Source organism: Caretta caretta, chromosome 2, assembly GCF_965140235.1.
Source record: "Caretta caretta isolate rCarCar2 chromosome 2, rCarCar1.hap1, whole genome shotgun sequence".
Taxonomy (NCBI): domain Eukaryota; kingdom Metazoa; phylum Chordata; order Testudines; family Cheloniidae; genus Caretta; species Caretta caretta.
The window spans coordinates 270,776,258-270,792,738 of NC_134207.1; the positions used below are offsets into that span (position 1 = coordinate 270,776,258).

At 68.7% G+C, this 16,481-nt stretch overlaps 2 protein-coding genes across 7 annotated transcripts in view; one reads left to right on the top strand and one right to left on the bottom strand.

Moving 5' to 3' along the window:
* The window catches only part of ASIC3 (acid sensing ion channel subunit 3), a 41,652-nt gene extending 31,731 nt beyond the window's left edge, over nucleotides 1–9,921 (top strand). The window contains exons 4-10 of one of the 5 annotated variants that reach the window (XM_048842067.2): nucleotides 596–746; nucleotides 1,045–1,101; nucleotides 2,141–2,294; nucleotides 2,652–2,743; nucleotides 3,696–3,758; nucleotides 4,415–4,486; nucleotides 8,826–9,921. In XM_048842067.2, the coding sequence (XP_048698024.1) occupies nucleotides 596–746; nucleotides 1,045–1,101; nucleotides 2,141–2,294; nucleotides 2,652–2,743; nucleotides 3,696–3,758; nucleotides 4,415–4,473 (576 nt within the window). In that variant the 3' untranslated portion in view covers nucleotides 4,474–4,486; nucleotides 8,826–9,921. Of the gene's footprint in view, nucleotides 1–595; nucleotides 747–1,044; nucleotides 1,102–2,140; nucleotides 2,295–2,651; nucleotides 2,744–3,678; nucleotides 3,759–4,414; nucleotides 4,487–8,825 lie in introns of all 5 variants that reach the window. The other 4 variants (XM_048842064.2, XM_048842065.2, XM_048842066.2 and 1 more) reach the window with 4 other exon arrangements.
* A 576-nt stretch (nucleotides 9,922–10,497) lies between these two features.
* Nucleotides 10,498–16,430, bottom strand: CDK5 (cyclin dependent kinase 5). 2 transcript variants are annotated; one of them, XM_075126136.1, is made up of 12 exons: nucleotides 16,328–16,430; nucleotides 15,450–15,538; nucleotides 15,076–15,143; nucleotides 14,575–14,635; nucleotides 14,335–14,391; nucleotides 13,943–14,038; nucleotides 13,461–13,535; nucleotides 12,578–12,674; nucleotides 12,398–12,469; nucleotides 12,046–12,104; nucleotides 11,556–11,636; nucleotides 10,498–11,158 (listed from the first exon to the last, which is right to left on the bottom strand). In XM_075126136.1, exons 1-12 carry the CDS (start codon nucleotides 16,362–16,364, stop codon nucleotides 11,072–11,074), a joined length of 879 nt encoding a protein of 292 aa, XP_074982237.1. In that variant the 5' UTR covers nucleotides 16,365–16,430; the 3' UTR covers nucleotides 10,498–11,071. The 2 variants fall into 2 exon arrangements, with proteins under 2 accessions (XP_074982237.1, XP_074982238.1); XM_075126137.1 differs by lacking the exon at nucleotides 11,556–11,636.
* Nucleotides 16,431–16,481: the final 51 nt, after the last annotated feature.

The following is a 16,481-nucleotide window of genomic DNA, read 5'->3' on the forward strand; positions in this document are numbered from 1 at the left end:
GGCACCTGCTCCTCGGGTGGGGCCCATGCGGACGAGGACTTGCTGAGCCAGTTACTGTAAGAGAAGGAGCCTCCGTTGTCTCTGTACAGCACCCACCCGGCCTGCTCCCCGCGCCGTGCTCCGCTCCCAGCCGCCTCGGGACACGGGCACGCAGCACCATCCGCTGCACTCTCCCCCATGGGGCCGCCTGTCCCCCACCCCGTGCTGTCCCTCTCTGCTGCCCTCCTCCTGTGGTTTTTCCCCTGGGTGTTACCCATAATGCCCGGCTCGTCATGGTATGCGTGCGTGGGGGCCTGCAGCGCCGTGGGTGCACATGTTGAATGCGTGTGCATTTGCAGCTCTGTAGTGCGTGTGCACAGAGGTGAGTGTGGCGCTGCGTGTGCCCATCCCCTGTGCCCACATGCCAGCCTGCGAGATGCCCGGCTGCCATTCTGGGGGGGGCCCCACTGCTGCTCTGGTACAGAAGGGGGGGTTCCACCATGTCGGGGGCGGTCACATCGCAGCACAGGTCGGGGGGCAAGGGGTGGGGGTCCTGCACCGGGGCAGGCTGCTGGCCGCTCCTCCGGCCTTTTCCTTAACCCTGTGTGTGTTGTAGCTGGTCTACCTCCCACCCCCGTGGGGGGACTGCAAATCCACCCCCATTGAATCCGACTTCTTCACCAGCTACAGCATCACGGCCTGCCGCCTGGATTGCGAGACCCGCTACCTGGCCGAAAACTGCAACTGCCGCATGGTGCACATGCCCGGTGAGGGGCGCGGGCCGGGCTGGGGGAGGCCCTGGGCTGGGGGGGGCCCAGGAGGCCCCGTGCTGGGGGGGGGAGCCCCATGCAAGTGGGAGCTGGGAGGGGACGAGAGGGCAGGGGGCTGCTGGGGAGAGATATGCTGGTCCTGGGGGCAGGGTGAGGAGGGCGCCCCCCCAGCTCCTGGGCTAGTTCCCCCAGACATGGGGCTCTAATGAGACGCAGCCCCCACCACCCAAATGGCTCCTGCAGCCCCACCAGCCCCCCGCCAAGCCCCTGAGTGACCCTGTGCCCCCCTCCCCAGGGAACGCCAACGTGTGCACGCCCGAGCAGTACAAGGAGTGCGCCGACCCTGCCCTGGGTATGTACCCGCCGCGGCCCGTCTCTGGGGCAGTGCCTCGTCTCCTGCCCTGCCGCCCGCCCGCATGCCTCCCACACCCGGCCAGACCCTGACACGCATGGCCCTGCTCCAGCTCAACCCATCCCCGGCACTGGGACTGCCCCCTCGTGGGTCACCTCCCCCCCGGGGGACATGGGGAGCAGGGCTGGGGACCCCTGGGGAACCTCCAGTCTCCTCCCCAGCTTGTGTCGCTGCCCGAGGAGCAGTTGGGGATTGGACCCCCTGGGACCTGTTGCTGAAGCAGTCGAGGGCCTGTGTGTGGGCCCAGTTTCTGGGGATCTCCAGCCCATAGGGGTGCTGCTGGCTCACGCCCCATCCCTGTGAGTCTCTGGCCCCTTCCCAACCCTATCGCTCTCTGGCCTGTCACTTCTGCTGGCTCTCCGCCTGTCCCCATCGCTCTCCGCCTGTCCCCATCCCTGTCCCCGTCCCCATCGCTCTCCGCCTGTCCCCATCGCTCTCTGCCTGTCCCCATCCCTGTCCCCGTCCCCGTCGCTCTCCGCCTGTCCCCATCCCTGTCCCCGTCCCCATCGCTCTCCGCCTGTCCCCATTGCTCTCCGCCTGTCCCCATCCCTGTCCCCATCGCTCTCCGCCTGTCCCCATCCCTGTCCCCGTCCCTGTCGCTCTCCGCCTGTCCCCATCCCTGTCCCCGTCCCCATCGCTCTCCGCCTGTCCCCATCCCTGTCCCCGTCCCTGTCGCTCTCCGCCTGTCCCCGTCCCCGTCGCTCTCCGCCTGTCCCCATCCCTGTCCCTGTCCCCATCGCTCTCCGCCTGTCCCCATCCCTGTCCCCGTCCCCATCGCTCTCCGCCTGTCCCCATCGCTCTCCGCCTGTCCCCATCCCTGTCCCCGTCCCCATCGCTCTCCGCCTGTCCCCATCGCTCTCCGCCTGTCCCCATCCCTGTCCCCGTCCCCATCGCTCTCCGCCTGTCCCCATCGCTCTCCCTGTCCACGTCCCCGTGGCTCTCCGGGTGTTCTTGGCTCACACCCGTCCTCGCACTCCAGACTTCCTGGTGAAGAAGGACAGTGAATTCTGCGTGTGCCGCACGCCCTGTGACATGGTGCGCTACGGCAAGGAGCTCTCCATGGTCAAGATCCCCAGCAAGGCCTCAGCCAAGTACCTGGCCAAGAAGTACAACAAGAGCGAGCAGTACATCTCGTGAGTCCCCTCCCCTGCGCACAGAACAACTCCCCCTGCACAGCCCCCCAGACATCACCCCCACGCACAGCACAACGCCCCACAGCACCCTCCTGCAGGCAGCGTGTCCCCCAACCCCCCAGTGCGCCCCCCTTGTTGCGGACAGCATGCCCCCATGAGTGACCCCCCAACATGCCACAGCCCCCCCAGGGTGCACCCCCCCTTTGCTCCTCCCAGCCTGCCCCCCAGGGCCCACACCAGCCCTGCAGAGCCCACACCAGCCCTGCAGAGCCCTGGTGTCACCACACTGGTCACTTGGACTCATCCCGTCTGTCTGTCTGTCTGTCTGTGTCTGGCCTGGCTGCTGCCGCCCCCAAGGGACAATGTGCTGGTGCTGGACATTTTCTTTGAAGCCTTGAACTATGAGACCATCGAGCAGAAGAAAGCATATGAGGTGGCAGGGCTGCTGGGTGAGTGCTGGGGGGGGGGGTGAGTGCCCAGGGGGGGCTGCTCGGTGAGTGCCCGGGGGGTGAGTGCCCAGGGGGGGCTGCTCGGTGAGTGCCCGGGGGGTGAGTGCCCGGGGGGGCTGCTGGGTGAGTGCCTGGGGGGGGGTGAGAGCCAGGGGGGTGAGTGCTGGGGGGGCTGGGTGTGAGTGCCCGGGGGGGCTGCTGGGTGAGTGCCCAGGGGGGCTGCTGGGTGAGTGTCTGGGGGGGTGAGTGCCCGGGGGGGCTGCTGGGTGAGTGCCTGGGGGGGTGAGTGCCCGGGGGGGCTGCTGGGTGAGTGCCTGGGGGGGTGAGTGCCCGGGGGGGTGAGTGCCCAGGGGGGCTGTTGGGTGAGTGTCTGGAGGGGTGAGTGCCCGGGGCGGCTGCTGGGTGAGTGCCTGTCGGGGGTGAGAGCCGGGGGGGGGGGCTGCTGGGTGAGTGTCCGGGGGGGGTGAGTGCCCGGGGGGGGGCTGCTGGGTGAGTGTCTGGGGGGGTGAGTGCCCGGGGGGGCTGCTGGGTGAGTGCCTGTCGGGGGTGAGAGCCGGGGGGGGGCTGCTGGGTGAGTGCCTGGGGGGGGGGGGTGAGAGCCAGGGGGGGTGAGTGCCCGGGGGGGCTGCTGGGTGAGTGTCTGGGGGGGTGAGTGCCCGGGGGGGCTGCTGGGTGAGTGCCTGTCGGGGGTGAGAGCCGGGGGGGGGCTGCTGGGTGAGTGTCCGGGGGGGGTGAGTGCCCGGGGGGGGCTGCTGGGTGAGCACTCGCAGTGCGGCGGGGTGCCCCAGGGGACCTGCAACCCTGCGGCTGGGGCGGGAGCAGTGCCCCCTCGTGACTCCGGGTGGGCGTCGGTGGGGCAGGCCCCTGCCTGCTGCAGGAGCAGCGTCGGGTGGGTGCGGCCTGGCTGCCCGCTCACGCTCTGCCCCTGCCCCCAGGGGACATCGGGGGCCAGATGGGGCTGTTCATCGGGGCCAGCATCCTAACCATCCTGGAGATCTTCGACTACCTGTACGAGGTGAGGCCACGGGCTGAGCAGTGGTGGGCAGGGGGCTCTTGGTTCTCCCCCGAACCTTGGTTCCCCGCCCCAGTCTTGGTGTCCCCCCCGAGCCTTCCCCCTTGACAACGCTCCTGAGACTGGTTTAGCTTCAATGCTGACCACAGCCACATGTGCCCCCAGCCCCTCTCCCCACCCCCCCCGCACGCCCCCCGGGCCCCCCCATATGAGCCTACCCCCCGCCATCTCCCCCCCCCAACAGGTAACAACGCAGCACATAGGGGAAACTGAGGCCCAGACAAGCATGATTAAAATATTACAAACAATTCCCACTTGGTTACAGGGGGTGTCCGTGGCCCAGCTCTGCCCCACACCGCAGCATTGGGCACAGCTCACCCCTTCATGCACTTCCCTGCCCCCCTAAGAAGCAGGGCTGGGCTGTGCCCCCATGGGCCAGATAGGGCTGCCCAGCGCCCCACAGGGTGAACAGGGACTGGAAACCGGGGCTCCCGCCACCCAGGCTAGTGCCGCCCCTCGACTCTCCCAGGCCGGCACAGCGAGCAGGGGAAGTACAAAGGAGCTACAACCCCTGAACTCTAGGGACCCCCCAAGAGGACATTGCAGAACCTCCCCCACTCCTCACCCCCGTTGGTGACGACCCAGTTATCTCCCCCCAGGTGTTTCGGGACAAACTCCTCAGTTTTTACAAGAACAAGAAGAGACCCCAGAGAAATAACAGCGACAACCTGGTAACCAGCCCCTGGGCGCCCTGCCAGGGGAGGGGCCCCTGACCTTCCCCCATCCCCCCCGAACCGCCCCGCCAGGGGAGGGGCCCCTGACCTTCCCCCGTCCCCCCCGAACCGCCCCGCCAGGGGAGGGGCCCCTGACCTTCCCCCGTCCCCCCCGAACCGCCCCGCCAGGGGAGGGGCCCCTGACCTTCCCCCGTCCCCCCCGAACCGCCCCGCCAGGGGAGGGGCCCCTGACCTTCCCCCGTCCCCCCCGAACCGCCCCGCCAGGGGAGGGGCCCCTGACCTTCCCCCGTCCCCCCCGAACCGCCTCGCCAGGGGAGGGGCCCCTGACCTTCCCCCGTCCCCCCCGAACCGCCCCGCCAGGGGAGGGGCCCCTGACCTTCCCCCGTCCCCCCAGAACTGCCCCACCCGGCACTCTGCGGCGCTGAGGCCTGCTGGGGATCGGGGCTGCTCCAGGCTGGGGGTCGGGTTGCCGCTGTCTCTGGCTGACAACCCGTGGGTGAGGGGAGGTGCCAGCCCTCCTGGGTGGCACAGAGCATCTCCCCCTGCCCTGGGGCCCCCGTGCCCCGCATCGGGGTTCAGCACAGACCTGCCCCGAGGGACTGGCGCCCAGGGAGGGGAAGGGGCAGCCCCTTCCCAGACACATGCAAGGCGGTGAGCTGGGGGGGGGGGGGGGGGGGCGTGGGGCTGGAAGGGCCAGAGCAGGGGCAATTGGGATTCCTGCCACGAGCTGGAGGCAGACTGCTCTCAGGGACCTCCCGCTGGAGTGCTGGGGGCAGCCCCCTTGGCAGGGGGGGCCCCCGCGGCCGGAGGTGAATCAGAACAGCCCCAGCCCGTCCCTGCCACGGCCCCGCGTGGCCCCGCTCTCATGTGTGAGCGTGTGGGCTCCGCAGGCTGCGGACCTGCGGGCTGGGGGTCACGCCCTGGTGCCGGCAGAGCCACCCCCGGCCCGTTCCTGCAGGCCCTGGGGGCCGCGGGGCCGAGCGCAGCGGTTGGCACAGGCCCCCAGGGGCCCACTGCTCAGCCCGCTGGGCCGTGTCCCCTCACGGGTCTGGCCGGACACCAGGCTGGGCTGACTCCTGCCCAGCTGGGCTGTTGGCTGCTTCCCCTCCGGGTTCCACGGGGGGCGGCGCGGGGAGCAGGGCCCCAGCACCAGCAAAGGTCCCAGCCCGTCTGCTCCCTCCCGGCCCGTCTGCTCTCGCCTCACTCAGCTCCCCGGGGCCCCTCCCCACGGGCTGTGACACCCCCAGGGCTGGCCCCACCTGCTGGTGACGCTGGATTTAGCACCACCCGGCTGAACCCCGCCGCGAGACTGGGGCATGTTAGCGCTCGGTGGCCCTACCCCCACTTCCTCTAGCCCAGTGGTTTCAAACTGCGGTTCGGGACCCAGTACTGGGTCGTGGAATGTAAGGCCCTGGGTCGCGGCAGCTCTGGGCAGCACAACCGAGCGGGCCGTTAAAAGTCCCGTTGGCGGTGCGGCTTGGCTAAGGCAGGCTCGTCCCGACCTGTTCTGGCACTGTGCTGTGCCCCAGAAGCGGCCAGCAGACGGTCCGGCTCCTAGGCGGGGGGCCGCAGGGCGACACGCGCTGCCCCCGCCCCGAGCACCGGCTCCACACTCCCATTAGCCAGTTCCTGGCCAATGGGACCTGGGGTGGGGGGTGCATGCGGCAGAGAGACATGCAGAGCCGCTTGCGTGCTTCCACCTCGGAGCCGGGCCTGCTGCTGGTCCGCTTCCAGGGCGCAGCGCGGTCCGCAGCGTCAGGACAGGCTGGAAACCTGCCTTAGCACCCCCACGGCAGGAGCCGCCCGCGGTAAGCCTGTGCCCCCATCCCCTGCCCCAGCCCTGAGCCCCCCCAACCCCAGAGCCCCCTCCTGCACCCCAAACCCCTCATCCTTGGCCCCACCCCAGAGCCTGCACCCCAACCCCCTGCCCCAGCCCTGAGTTCCTCCCACACCCTGAACCCCTCATTCCTGGCCCCACCCCGCAGCCCTCACCCCAGCCCCTCCCCCACCCCGAACCCCTCATCTCCAGCTCCGTTGGGTCACGGGCAACCACCATTTTCTTTAACTGGGTTTCCAGAAGAAACGTTTGGAGGTGACTGCTGTAGGCGAGGCGTCGCTGCAGCATCCACGCGGACGGGGGGCAGGGCTGTGTCCGCGCAAGGCAGGGGCACTGGGCCGCTTGTGGGCACTGGCTGCCAGGCTCTGGTGCTGCCCCACGCAGGCGATAAAGGCCCCTGGACGAGCCGCAGCCAGGCGCGAGCGAGCACAGAGCCGGGTCGCTCGTCCCCTGCAGCGGGGGCAGGCTCTGGCCCCTGAGTGGGAGGCTCCCATAGGTTCCTCCTGATTCAGTGGGTGGCCCCAGCAGCACCCTCCACCCCATCCCACCCCCCTCATCCTGCCCCAATGTGGTCGGGGGAGGGGGTCCTGGGAGTGCAGGAGAGTGAGTCCCCCCATTCTGACCTGCCGTGGTCCACTGGGGTAGTGTACATGCCACTTTGCACCCATGAGTTTGTTATTTCTGGGGTGCAGCTGAACCCAGATCTGCCCCAGAGCCACCCCCTAAGTGCAGCGCATCCCCGCTGCCTCCGCAGGGCCCCTAGTGTCAGGGCCAGGCGGGAGCCAGAGCGGCTGGGGCTGAGTGCCAGTTTCTGGGCACGGCCACTCTTGGGAGGGCTTGGCTTTGCCTTCAGCCCCGGCCTGAGATCTCTGCCCGGAGAGAGCTGGCTGGGCTCACACCTGCCCAAGGTACGGAGGATTCACCACGGTGTGAGGCACAGGCCCAGCGTGGGGACTGGGACTTCGAACAGTGCCTGGGACCAGGGTGGCACGCACCCAGCAGGGCTCCCCGTGCGCGGCCTGGGGGCAAAGGAGGAGCCTGGTGACTCAGCCCCTGCTCCAGAGCCATCCCGGGCTGCTGTGGCTTGCACTGGGTCCTGCTCTTCAGAACAGGGATTGACCAAGTGGCAGGGGTCAGAAAAGAGCCAGGGAGGGGTTGATTGCTGCAGACCCTGCCGCATAGATTAAGCTGCCTTAGTCTGTGCAGGGGAGGGGTCGGTGGTGCCGTGAGCGCCGTCTGCCGGTGCCCGGAGCCCGGTCCGTGCAGGGGAGGGGTCGGCGGTGCCGTGAGCGCCGTCTGCAGGTGCCCGGAGCCCAGTTTGTGCAGGGGAGGGGTCGGCGGTGCCGTGAGCGCCGTCTGCCGGTGCCCGGAGCCCGGTCTGTGCAGGGGAGGGGTCGGTGGTGCCGTGAGCGCCGTCTGCAGGTGCCCGGAGCCCGGTCTGTGCAGGGGAGGGGGCTCTGCGGCAGACGGCCCTTCGCTCCGACAGGCAGGGCTTGGACGAGAGCTGTCCTGGCTGGGAATAAGGAGCCGCTTTTCCCAAGGGAGGGTCGCCCTCATTGGAACGAATGACCGGAGGGGTGGTGGGGGGTGTCTCTGTCACAGAGGGTCAGTGAATCCAGGCTGGGCATGTCTCCAACAGCCCCCCTCTAGTTCAGCTAGGCCAGGAGTCCCTGGTCAGAGCCGTGCCCTGGGCTCTGTAAGAGGCCAAGTGGTCCCTGTGGCCATGGACAGTGCCAGGCTCACACACTGGCCAGGCAGTCACACTGCCGGCAGGGCAGGACAGGGCAGGGCAGGGCCTGGGCGCGTGGCAGCTAGAGCCGGCTCTGGCCCTTTGGAGGAGCCATTCTCGAGTGCTGGCACCTCTCAGCGGGCCTGCGGCTGTCGGGCAAGCATAGGGTCCCATGGGGCAACCAGCCAGCAACATCCACACAGGACTGCAGGCTTAGCAGTGACCTCCTGGCACTGAGGCCAGGCCCCTGCTCGTGCAGGCAACCCCGGCCCATCATCCCCCCTCGCAACCTGATCCACTCCACCCTTGCACCCGCACTCCCCCAGCTCTGCCCTGCCCCCACCGCTCAGCCCAGCCGCCCCCCAGCTGCCCCTCTTCCCCCTGGGCTAGCTCTTTCCCTGCCTCAGGCTCCTCCAGTGCCTGGCTGACAGCGCCGCCTGGTCTCATCACACATTTTACTAGCACCCTCCGCATCCTGGGCCATCATCAACACCACATTGCAGACGCAGCCCAGGCCAAATTGCATGGGGCTCCTGCAGACCCTCCCGGCCCAGAACTGGGGGAGCAAGACACGGCCCTAGAGTCAGAGCATGCCCGGAGGGCCATGGCATCAGCGGCCAGACCCAGCTCCCAGATAGAGACCCGGGAATGTGGGGAGGGGAGGCAGACCACGGCTGTGGGGGCAGCAGGGCCAGGATCTGGGACTGGGTGAGCAGACGGGTGGGACTGGGACTGGGTGAGCCTGCTTCTTACCCCCTGTTCCTCCCCAGAGCACCTGTAACACCCTGCGGAGCCACTCGGACAGTCTCGGCTTCACCCCGAACATGCTACCTCGGCACCCGGCTCTCGGCAACTTCGAGGAGTTTGCTTGCTGAGGGGGCGGCTGCGCCTTGCAGTCCCAGCCCACCGGCCTCTCGCCTCCAGCAAGACCCGAGCTGCTCTGGCCAGGCAGACAAGGCTTGGCGGCACAGAGGGCAGCAGGACAGCCCCTGGGAAGGAGACACTGGGGTGGTGCAGTCCTGGGCTTCCATACACTGGGCTCTGTGGGGCCTGGGCCCAACTCAGCGCCCGGCCAGCTGCGGCTCTGAGCATTCACCACTGGGCTTCCATGCACAGCCCTCAACAGGGGAACTCATGTTCGGGCTTCCACCCCGCCCAGTCAGGGGGTGGGGTGGGGATTGATGTCCTCTGGGGTCAGCCCCTCTGCGGGCAGTGGGGTGCTGAGCCCAGCGCTGGGGTGCCCTGCCCTGGCCATGATCGTGCCAGCTGCCCCAGGGGTGGAAGCCAGAACCTTTGAAAAGCCATGGTGCCTGGTTGCCTCCTAGCCAGGGCACAGAGAGCAGAGCCAGCTCTCCCCTCCCCGGGGGCCTCTACCCCCATCACTGAGCTCGGCCCAGCCTCCCCCTGCTTGCAGCCCCTCCCCGGGGAGCCGCCCCCAGCTGTATGAGACCCACAGAGCTCCCCAGCCCCAGGGCTCCAGCACCCTCACAACTCCCTCAGGCGGGCTGGCCCCCGGGGATGGGTGCAGCTTGCACTCCTGGTCTTCCCGGGCCCTGCAATGGGGAGAGGCAGGGGGTGGCCACGGGTCCCTGTGCTGGGGCACATGGAGACTGGGAGACCCCAGGGACTGACCAGGTCCTTTGTGCTAGTGACCCCTGTCTGAGAGTCCTGCTGGCCACGTATCTGCATGAGCTGCTTGGAGCACCCCCATTACCTGCTCCCCTTGCCCATCTGTGCCCCCTGCTCTGCTCCTCCCATCCGTGCCCTCCCTCTTCCCTCCAGCGCAGAGACAGTTGCAGCTTGCACCTCTCCAGCCTAGCGCGGATCCTGTGTATCATTAAAGCCCACCTGGTGGTTCCGACTTCCCACCTCTGCTTGGTCAATTCCAGGATGGGAGGGCCCTAAGCAGGCACCAGTCATTGGGCTGGGCCGGGGGGGAGGCAGGGTTGGACCAGGCCTGGGGGGCCCTGCAGGGCCCACACAGGGCTCGAGGGGAGAGTGCTAGGCTGGGCCTACAGAGACGGGCACATGGTGGACCCTAGTCTGGTGTTGCGAGTGGTGGGAGCAAGGGGTAGCTGCCGAGTGGGCCCTAGGCCAGGCTCTCTCTACCAGCAGCCCATGGGCTGTCCCCTGGGCCAGCAAGCGCCTCCCCCGTCACCAGGCTCCGCTCTGCAGCTCACCCCACAGGACTCTGGAGCTGACTCCCCATCGTCACCACAGCCAGGCTCTCCCCAGGCCCTGCAGGGCCCTGGCATATCAGCAGCCCCCCACCTTCCAGCCCCCCCCCGCTGCAGCCAGGCCCGCTGCCCCTCCCGTGAACAGCTGGGCAGGCGCGTCAGCACCCCGAGCCACAGGGCTGGCCAAGCCTCCATTCTCTGCCTGCCGGGGCGGCCCCAACAGCCCTCCCCCACTATGGAAGGGACGAGAGCGCAGGACGCGGGCTGGGGGAGGGGAACTGTTTATGAAATTAAAGATACACCTTCAGCCACACAGGAGCACGGTACAAGGGGGAGGGAAGCTGCCTGGCCCCCCAAGGAGTCCCAGCTGGAAGGGGGGCCCCCCCCAGGCAGGGGCATAGCCAGGGCCCAGAGGCCTGCAGGGGACGTGGCAAGAATGGGCAGCCAGCGCCGGGAGCACCACGTCCCGCACCAGCCTGGGAGGAGCCATCTCTTGCCCCCAGACCCCCGGCCAAGTAAGGGACAGCAGCAGCTCCCCTCTTTCCTGTGCCCCACTGGAACCCCAGGGCCATCCCTGTCCCGTGGGAGGCAGGTGACGCTGCACGGTATCGGGGCAATGGGTGCTCGCAGCAGGGCAGGGAGGGGGGCTGGCTCCTGTCCATGGGGTCCCAGCAGAGACTGGTATAAAACCAGGTACTGCAATGGGTTAAAAACCTAATAAATACCTTGGGGGGGTGTGGTCCCAGGGCCCTGCCCATCACCCAGTGCCCTGGCCCCAGAACCCCCCTCCCCCAGGCGCCCCTGGAGCAGGGCAGGTGCTGGCCCGGCCTAGGCAGGCTCTACGGAAGGCAGAAGTCCGTGAAGTAGGGGTGCTGCAACGCCTCCTCGGCCGAGACCCGCTGCACCGGGTTGCACTTCAGCAGGTTCTGTGGAGGCAGCAGAGGGGCTGGGTGAGGAGGGGGTGGGGACAGCATCGACGGAGCAGGGCAATGGGGCCAAGCACCCCCCACCCCTGGGGCTGCAGGGGAGAGTCAGACGCCCATTCCCCAAGGGGTGGTTGGGGGAGCAGCGGCAGAGAAGCCACCTGGCTGCCCAGCGCAGCCCAGACAGAGCAGCTGCTGCCCCTGCCCGCGGGGAACAGAGAGGGGCTGTCAGCTCTGCGTACGCGAAGGGCTTGGGCCAAGGTGCCCCAAAACAGTCATGGTCAGGACCCCAGCAGCCCCCAGGGACCGGCCTGCCCCTCCCTGAGGCCAGCAGCCCCCACTGCATGCCATGGGGCTGGGCCCATAGCACCTGCTCAGCCCGGGGCAGTGGGGCACCCACCTGGAGCAGGTCGCGACCTGTGGCATTGAGCTTCGGCACCACGTTGAGCAGCGACGTTGTCGCAGGGTACATGGGGTACGGCTGAGGGGAGAGAGGGCGACAGCTAGGAGCACCCCCCAGCACTAATCCCCCCAGAGACAGGCCAACCCCCCCCACCCCCTCGACACTAACTCACCCTCCACCTCCCCCCAGAGACAGGCCAACCTCGCCCCTTCCCTCTCCAGACACTAACCTCGCCCCCAGACTGGGCCTGGCAGCTGCTCCCTCCCTGGCCCTGGTGCTCCGAGGGCCTAGCCAGCCCCTGCAGATGCTCCTCCCAGCGGACCCAGGGCCTGCGCGTCGTGCCGGGGCTCACGCCAGTCAGGTGCTGTTCGTGGCACCCGCTGATGGACCTAAGAGCTGCAGCTTGTGGCTGGAGGGGGCAGCTCCGTGCCCCAGAGCCCCCCCAACAGGTCAGGCCCTGAGCACCCGTCCCCAGCCTGGGACTCACCTTGTAGTCTGGGAGCTTAGTCATGGCCGGCCACTGCTCTTCAGTTGGGGTTCCCAGCAATGTGGGGCGGGTTAAGGGCCATCTCTGCCCCCACAGGCCCCAGCCAGGAAACGGGGGAGGGGAGGACCTCGGCTTTGGCCTGCAGACCCTGCCCAAGGCACATCCCACCCCCCACAGGGCTCCTTCAGCCAGGAGGAAGGGCTGGGAGCCGCATGCCCCTCCCACCCGAAGGTGGTCAGGAAAGCCATTCCCCAAGGGGGAAGCCAGGCTGTGGCCCGGCCTGGGCCTTTTGGCTCCTGGCTCTGTTCTCCTCACCCTTTGCTCAACAAACCCGCCCACGGTTGAAAAGGATATCGGAAAATCCTTTTCAGCTGGTCGTCCACGTCGTTCCCCGGAAACAGGGGCCGCCCGGCGTTGGCCAGCTCTGCGGGGAGAGAGACGGGGCTGAGCCCAGGAAGCCCTGCAGACCCTCCCCCACTCCCCACGCTTGGTGCACGGCCCCTCCACAGCGGGGAGCCGGGCACCCGGGTACCTGCGAAGATGCAGCCGGCTGACCACATGTCTATGGAGGTGGAGTAGAGCTTGGCACCGAACAGCACGTCAGGGGGACGGTACCACAGTGTGACAACCTGCAGGGGGCGGACACAGGCCGTCAGACCCCCACTGCCCCGAGAACAGCCCACAGGAGGGGCCGCCGAGCTGCCAGCCTGAGCACCACGTGTGGCTCCAAGCTCTGGGCAGCTAGGCGGGCCATGGGGCAGCTTCCCCTTCCTCCCGCAGCCCCCTCCATGGCCGCTGCAGCACCCCGCCACGCTTGCTGACCCATCCGCCCTGCAGAGAATGGGGCCCGCTGAAACCCCCCAGAGCCAGCAGCAGCGGGATCCCATCTCTTCCGAGCCTTGCCCCAGCTGCTGTGTGCTCCAAGCGGAAGCACTGGCCGAGCTGGGAAGACAGGATGTGAACGGCCCACCCCCATGAACCAGCACTGCTGGCGGAGAAGGAAGAACCGGGGGTGGGGCAGGGCGCTCTCCCCCAGAGACAGCGCTGCCCCCCCATGCATCAGTGCAGCTCTAGGTGGGGCCGAGCTGCAGGGAGTGGGGAGGGGGCTCAGCAGGGGGTGCTCTCCCCTCGCAGTCAGTGCTGACCTCGCTATCCCAGCATGGTGCTAGTGGGCCTGTGAGGCAGGGGGAGGAGGGGTGCTCTCCCTTTGCACGCTGGGGGGGCCCTGCGGCAGGGGGGCCCTGCGGCAGGGGGGCCGGTGCTCTCCTCTCACAGCGAAGAACTAGATGCTAGCTCCCTGTAGAACAGCCTGTCCAGTAGCTGCATAGACCAGCTGGTACACAGCAGCCGAACTGCTGAACGGGCCCCTGCAGCGGATGTGTGCCCACGCCCCCAGGACGTCCCCAACCACTCACCTCTGCTGAATAACAGCGCACAGGGATCCCAAAGGCCCGAGCCAAACCGAAGTCGGCCAGTTTGAGCTCCCCATTCTGCCGAGAGAAGATGAACCAGCCACAGAGACTCAGTCATGCAGAGTGCGCCACCTGCCAGGAACTGCGGCTGCCACCCAGAGCCAGAGAAGCAGCAAAGCTCCTGCCCTGTGCTCGGGAGGCAAAGACTACAGCCCCAAGAGGAGCGGGTGAGGGGACACAATGAGCAGACCCCCAACCCTGCCCTGGGCTCCCCCTCGATCACAACCCACAGCCCCTGCTAGCCCAGCTCTGGAATTCCCACCAGCCTGCTTGTACCCCCAACCCCGACCCACAGACCCTGCTAACCCAACCCTGGGCTCCCGCCAGCCCTGCCAGTCCCCCTCAATCCCGACCAGCCCTGTCAATGCCCCACACTCCGGCCCAGCAGCAGCACTGGCCCCTGTCTGGCTGCGTGGGTCACTCACTCGGTTGATCAGCAGGTTCTGGGGTTTGAGGTCTCTATGCAGCACGTTTCGGCTGTGGCAGAAGGCGAGGCCCTTCAGCAGCTGGTACATGAAGGACTGGAAGAGAGGGCAGCAGTGAGCATGCTCCCGGTAGACCTCAAACCTACTCGTGCCCCAGCCAGGGCGGGCGTTGGCTCCAGGAAGCAGGGGATTCTCCCTCGCCAGGCCCAAGGGAACCAAGACTGGCCTGTCTAGGAGGAGCAGCTTGTGATGCTGCGAGCCTGGCGAGCTGCCAACTCAGAACGGACCTTGGCAGGGGGCTGTCGTGGGGGCCGCTCATGGGGGCCATTGAGCTGGGTGCTGTGACTGGCACCCCCGCCAGGCACCATCCTAGCCTGGCCCTGCAAACCCACCTTGACATTCTCAGGGTCCAGGTCCCCATTGCAGCTGTCAAAGTATTTCTTCAGGTCCTGGTGGGAAAAAGAGGGATGCCTGGATCAGAGGGGACCTGGGGAGCTCAGGGGCACCCAGACAACTCCGCTCCCCCTTGGGGAGGACAGTGGATTTCACCCCGGGCTCCCCATTTCCTCCTGGAGGCAGGGGAGCCCACGGACCCCCAGGGCCTTCAGTCCCCTGTGGGCTCCCCAGCTCACCTGGTCACAGAACTCAAACACCAGTGTCAGCTTCTTGTCGCTGTGCAGGACATCGTGCAGCCTGCAATGCAGGGAAAACCCCGTGAGTGCCCCCAGCAGGAGCCCACAGGCCCTTCCACAGCATGGGGCCTCCTGCCAGCCCCAATGCTGAAAGCATGCCCCCCGGGAGAGGGGGTCCAGGGCAGGCCCTCACCCCTTTGCCTCAGGGGACATAGTGCCAGGGTCCTGGGTAGGAAACAAGCAGGTCACCCCATTGGCAAATCTGCTGTGAAAGGTACAAACACTTTCCCATTCCCCAGCCCTGACAGCATGTTACAGGACTCCGCGTGGGCCGGGAGAGGCCACGCTCCTCACAGCTCCACCGCAGCCCCTACGGGACTCATGGAGAGGAAAGCAGAGCAGGGACAATGCCACACAGCACCCAGGAGCTCCACATGTCCAGATCCAAGCCCAGCCCCATCCAGAGCCTCCTGGCCTGCCTGGCACAAAGCATGTCCTTGCCTGACAATATTTTTGTGTTTCAGCTCCTTGAGCAGGCAGATCTCCCGCAGGGCAGAGCTGGGAACACCCTAGAGAAGAGGAGAGAGAGAGACAGAAAGAGAGAAAGATGGATTATCAGCATATGCTGCCTCACAGAGCCAGGATCTGGCAGAAACAGTAAAACAGGGCCCAGGAACCGCAAGGGCTGATGAGCCCCCATCCCCAGCATAGGCAGCTCAGGGCAGGGAGCTGCCCAAACCTGCTCCCCTGCAGCTGGGAACATCTGCTCGCGGCTGCAGCCCCCATCTGGTCCCCGAGGGGAGCCGGAGGCAGGATGGGGCCAAAGCAGCAAGCGCCGGCCACGGCTGGACAACAGAGCAGAGCGGGCTGGTCACCTCGTCGTCATCATCTAGCCGGACTCTCTTCAGCGCCACGATCTCATGGGTCTCCCTGTTCTTGGCTTTGAACACGGTCCCGTAGGTCCCTGTGGGGAGAGGCCGTGAGAACCAGGCAGCCCAGTGCCTGCCCCCCAACCTCTAGCTCAACCCTACAGCAACTGCAGCGCCTGACTCCCGGCCCGGCCCCCACCGCAGCCCCGGCCCCGGCCCGGCCCCCACCGCGCCCCAGCCCCCACCGCGCCCCCACCGCAGCCCCGGGCCCGGCCCGGCCCCCACCGCGTCCCTGCCCCCACCGCGCCCCTGCCCCGGCCCCGGCCCCCACCGCGGCCCCGGCCCCGGCCCGGCCCCCACCGCGGCCCCGGCCCCGGCCCGGCCCCCACCGCGGCCCCGGCCCCGGCCCGGCCCCCACCGCGGCCCCGGCCCCGGCCCGGCCCCCACCGCGGCCCCGGCCCCGGCCCGGCCCCCACCGCGGCCCCGGCCCGGCCCCCACCGCGGCCCCGGCCCCACCGCGCCCCTGCCCCGGCCCCCACCGCGCCCCGGCCCCCACCGCGGCCCCCACCGCAGCCCCGGCCCCCACCGCGCCCCGGCCCCCACCGCGGCCCCCACCGCAGCCCCGGCCCCGGCCCCCACCGCAGCCCCGGCCCCGGCCCCCACCGCGGCCCCCACCGCAGCCCCGGCCCCGGCCCCCACCGCAGCCCCGGCCCCGGCCCCCACCGCAGCCCCGGCCCCGGCCTGGCCCCCACCGCGCCCCTGCCCCCACCGCAGCCCCGGCCCCGGCCCCCACCGCGTCCCAGACCGGCCCCGAGCCGAGCGGGGCCTGGCCCGAGGCGGGGGCTAGGCGCAGCCGGGCAGACGCGGCCCGAGCCCCCCGGTACCTTCCCCGATCTTCTCCAGCTTCTCGTATTTCTGCATCGCTCCGCACCGGGCCCGCCCGGACTACAGCTCCCGACAGCCCCCGCGCGGCCCCGCCCCCTCACGCTGCTCCCGGCAGCCCCCGCGCGGCCCCGCCCCCTCACGCTGCTCCCGGCA

Bases quoted from the DNA above. Each gene is read 5' to 3' on its own strand.
- CDK5 (XM_075126136.1), bottom strand. From the start codon at position 16,364: ATGCAGAAATACGAGAAGCTGGAGAAGATCGGGGAAG. The intron at 14,392-14,574 runs GTGAGCTGGGGA...TTTTCCCACCAG, and splicing joins TGTTTGAGTTCTGTGACCAG to GACCTGAAGAAATACTTTGA. The intron at 11,159-11,555 runs GTGGGTGCCCCA...CTGCCTCCACAG, and splicing joins CAGGTCGCGACCTGCTCCAG to AACCTGCTGAAGTGCAACCC.